Source organism: Numida meleagris, unplaced genomic scaffold, assembly GCF_002078875.1.
Source record: "Numida meleagris isolate 19003 breed g44 Domestic line unplaced genomic scaffold, NumMel1.0 unplaced_Scaffold250, whole genome shotgun sequence".
NCBI lineage: Eukaryota > Metazoa > Chordata > Aves > Galliformes > Numididae > Numida > Numida meleagris.
Genome location: NW_018364306.1, coordinates 245,901 through 248,764, shown reverse-complemented (window position 1 = coordinate 248,764; position 2,864 = coordinate 245,901). Strand labels below are relative to the sequence as shown.

Sequence of the window (2,864 nt, the reverse complement as noted above, 5' to 3'; positions counted from 1 at the left end):
GGGGGGGGGATCGGGGCGCGTGTGAGTGCGCACCCACGTGTGTCTGTGCACGGCCGCGTGTGCGCGTGGCCGTGTTCAAGGGCTCCTGCACGGCCGTCCCCGCGCGTGGGGCAGCGCTTGGGCTCTGCCCGCTGGGCGCCCGCAGGAAACGGCCCGGAGCGGCCCCCCCGGCCCCGCGGACTCGCCCCACGTGGCCGAGGCTGAGCGCGGGACCCGGCCCTGCGGCCCCGCGGTTGCGGTTTCCCACCCGGACGGCGCTGTCCGACGGACTCTGCCCGCTTCAAAGATGGCGGTGGCGGCGCTCTCCCCGCCCTCTCGCCCGCACCGGATGTTTGCAGTGATGCGGGCGGAAGTGAGTCCTACGCCGGATGTTTGCGGCGCGGAGGGCGGAAGTGGGTCCGCCGGGAATGAGTTCCCCCACGGCGAGGTCTCGGGCTCCGGCAGCGGCACCACCGCCGGGCGCGGGCGGCCCGGGCCGATGAGCAAAGCGTGGCGGCGCGGCAGGATGGAGGGCGGCGAGCACGGTGAGGCCGGGGCCGGGCAGAGGGGTTGCGGCTCCGTCGGGCCTAGAACGAGGGTCCCCTCCCGGCTCCGGGTCTGACGGCGGCTCCCGCAGGTGACGAGGACGATGGCGGCGGGCACGGCGCGCACAAGAAGAAGCATAAGAAGCACAAGAAGAAGCACAAGAAGAAGCACCACCACGAGCCCACGGCGGTGCCCGAGGCCCCACAGCCCGCGGCCGCCCCGCGGAAACCGCAGCTGAAGCTGAAGATCAAATTGGGGGGGCAGATCCTGGGCACCAAGAGGTGAGGGTGTCCACCCCTGCCCAAGCCAGGGACCGTTCCCTGCCCCACTGGGCCCTATCTGGTGTCCCCGGGGGGGTCCCGGGAAGGGGATCCTGGGGTTGGACTGTGGTCCCTGTCTTGCTGGGCCCTATCTCGTGTCCCTGGGGAGGTCCTGGTGCTGGGACCTGGCTGGGTCGTGCCCCGTGTCCCCATATCCCAGCACCGCAGTCCCTCAGGTCAGTGTCCCCCAGCCCTGCTCGACCTCAGGGGCGGTGCGTTCCTTCTGCAGCGTGCCCACCTTCACCGTGGTCCCCGAAGCACCGCGCTCCCCCTCCCCGCTGATGGTGGTGGACGAGGAGGATGAGCCCACCGAGGGAGTGCCCATTGAGCAGTACCGGGCCTGGCTGGGTAAGTACCAAGCAGAGAGCGTGGTGGGATGAGGTGGGCTGGGGATCTTAGGAGGGGCTGGGCTGTAGCGGGGAGCGGCAGCTTTGAGGAGCTGACACGAGAAGGGCACACCGCAGGGGTTGTACTTGCCCTCCTTCAGGCTTTGGGCAGGCTGGGAGTGCCCCCACACTGGGCACTGCTCTGGGCCCCGTTGAGCGGGGTACCTGCACCAGTGTGGGCCATCCCGACGTGGTGTGGGGATGACATCAACCCAGGACAGAGCGAACATCGGTTTCCCCACGGTGACCACTCTGTCCTTCACTGCCCGGCTCAGATGAGGACAGCAACCTGGACCCCTCACCCCTGCCGGACCTGGACTCAGAGAGTTGCTTCCCCACCCGCGAGGATGAGGAGGAGGAAGAGGAGCGTTGGCTCGACGCCCTGGAGAAGGGCGAGCTGGATGACAACGGGGAGCTCAAGAAGGAAGTGGATGAGTCCCTGCTGACGGCGCGGCAGGTGAGGGGCAGGACGGGGCTGAGGGGGGCAGGGAGCTTGGGGGGTCAGGAGCACAGGGCTGGGTGCCGCGCGCCGCCGCCTGACGTTGCCGCATCCCGCAGAGAGCCCTCCTGCACAAGCAGCAGAGCCAGCCGCTGCTGGAGCTGCCCATGGGCTACAAGGCCAAGGAGCTGACGGAGGAGATGCTGGTGAAGCGCGAGGAGCGGGCGCGCAAGCGGCGCCTGCAGGCGGCCAAGAAGGCGGAGGAGAACAAGAACCAGACCATCGAGCGCCTCACCAAGACCCACAAGGCCAAGGTGAAGGCGCTGCGGGAGCGCCGCGCCCGGACGGCCGCCTGCCCCGTGGTGCAGTACCGCAACGCCGCCGACCGCATCACCGTCTCCTTCCCCGCGGGCGCGGCGCTGCCGCTGCTCCCCGCCGCCGCCCCCCCGGTGCCGCCGCCCGCGCTCTGCGGGGTCAGCGGCTGCGCCAACCGCCGCCGTTACTGCTGCTCCCGCACCGGGCTGCCGCTCTGCAGCCTGGCCTGCTACAAGCGCAACCTGCAGCTGCAGGAGGCCGCCGCCTAGCCGCGGACTGGGACTGAGACTGCGGGACCGGGATCGTGTTGCGGGGAGAGCGGGCCGCGGTTCTCCCCGTGGCCGTTGCGGGGCCCGCACCCCCCCCCCCCCCCGGCGCTGTACGACGCGCCGCCCCGCACGCGGGAAGTGGGGCGGGGCCGCGGGGCGGTGGCCCATTGGCCAGGAGCTGTGTCCGGGACAGAACAGCGCTCTGGTTGGTCGGCTTCGCCGTCAATCTTCACACGAACGGTGCCTTCGCTTTTCTTTGGCTGCGCTCTCGCAAGTACCCGCCCCGGTGGCGGGCCCGAGCGCGGGGTTGGTGGCGACGCCTGTCCATCACGCGCGGTGAAGGAGAGTGAGGCCGCCGTTGGCTGTGGTTCCCGTCAGTCGCGGCCGGGGGGGCGGGGCCGAGCGTCCCATTCGCCGCAGCCGCCGCGGGGGCGGGACTCGGTCCCTTTGTCTCTGTTGTTGGGCGTGAGGCGCGGGCAGACGGCCGCCGATTGGACGAGGCAGGGCGGCGGCGGCGACTCCCGTTGGCTGGCGGCGGCGGGGCGGCGTCGGATTGGCGAGGAGGGCGGCGGGGGGCGGCGGATTGGCGAGGAGGGCGGCGGGGGGCGGG

General features: G+C 71.5%; 1 protein-coding gene across 1 annotated transcript; it reads left to right on the top strand.

The window, feature by feature from the left end:
- The first annotated feature begins 23 nt into the window (after positions 1-23).
- On the top strand, positions 24-2,492 carry INO80B (INO80 complex subunit B). The gene is made up of 5 exons (XM_021382579.1): positions 24-524; positions 617-806; positions 1,075-1,193; positions 1,507-1,688; positions 1,790-2,492. Exons 1-5 carry the CDS (start codon positions 287-289, stop codon positions 2,252-2,254), a joined length of 1,194 nt encoding a protein of 397 aa, XP_021238254.1. The 5' UTR covers positions 24-286; the 3' UTR covers positions 2,255-2,492.
- The last annotated feature ends 372 nt before the right edge of the window (positions 2,493-2,864 follow it).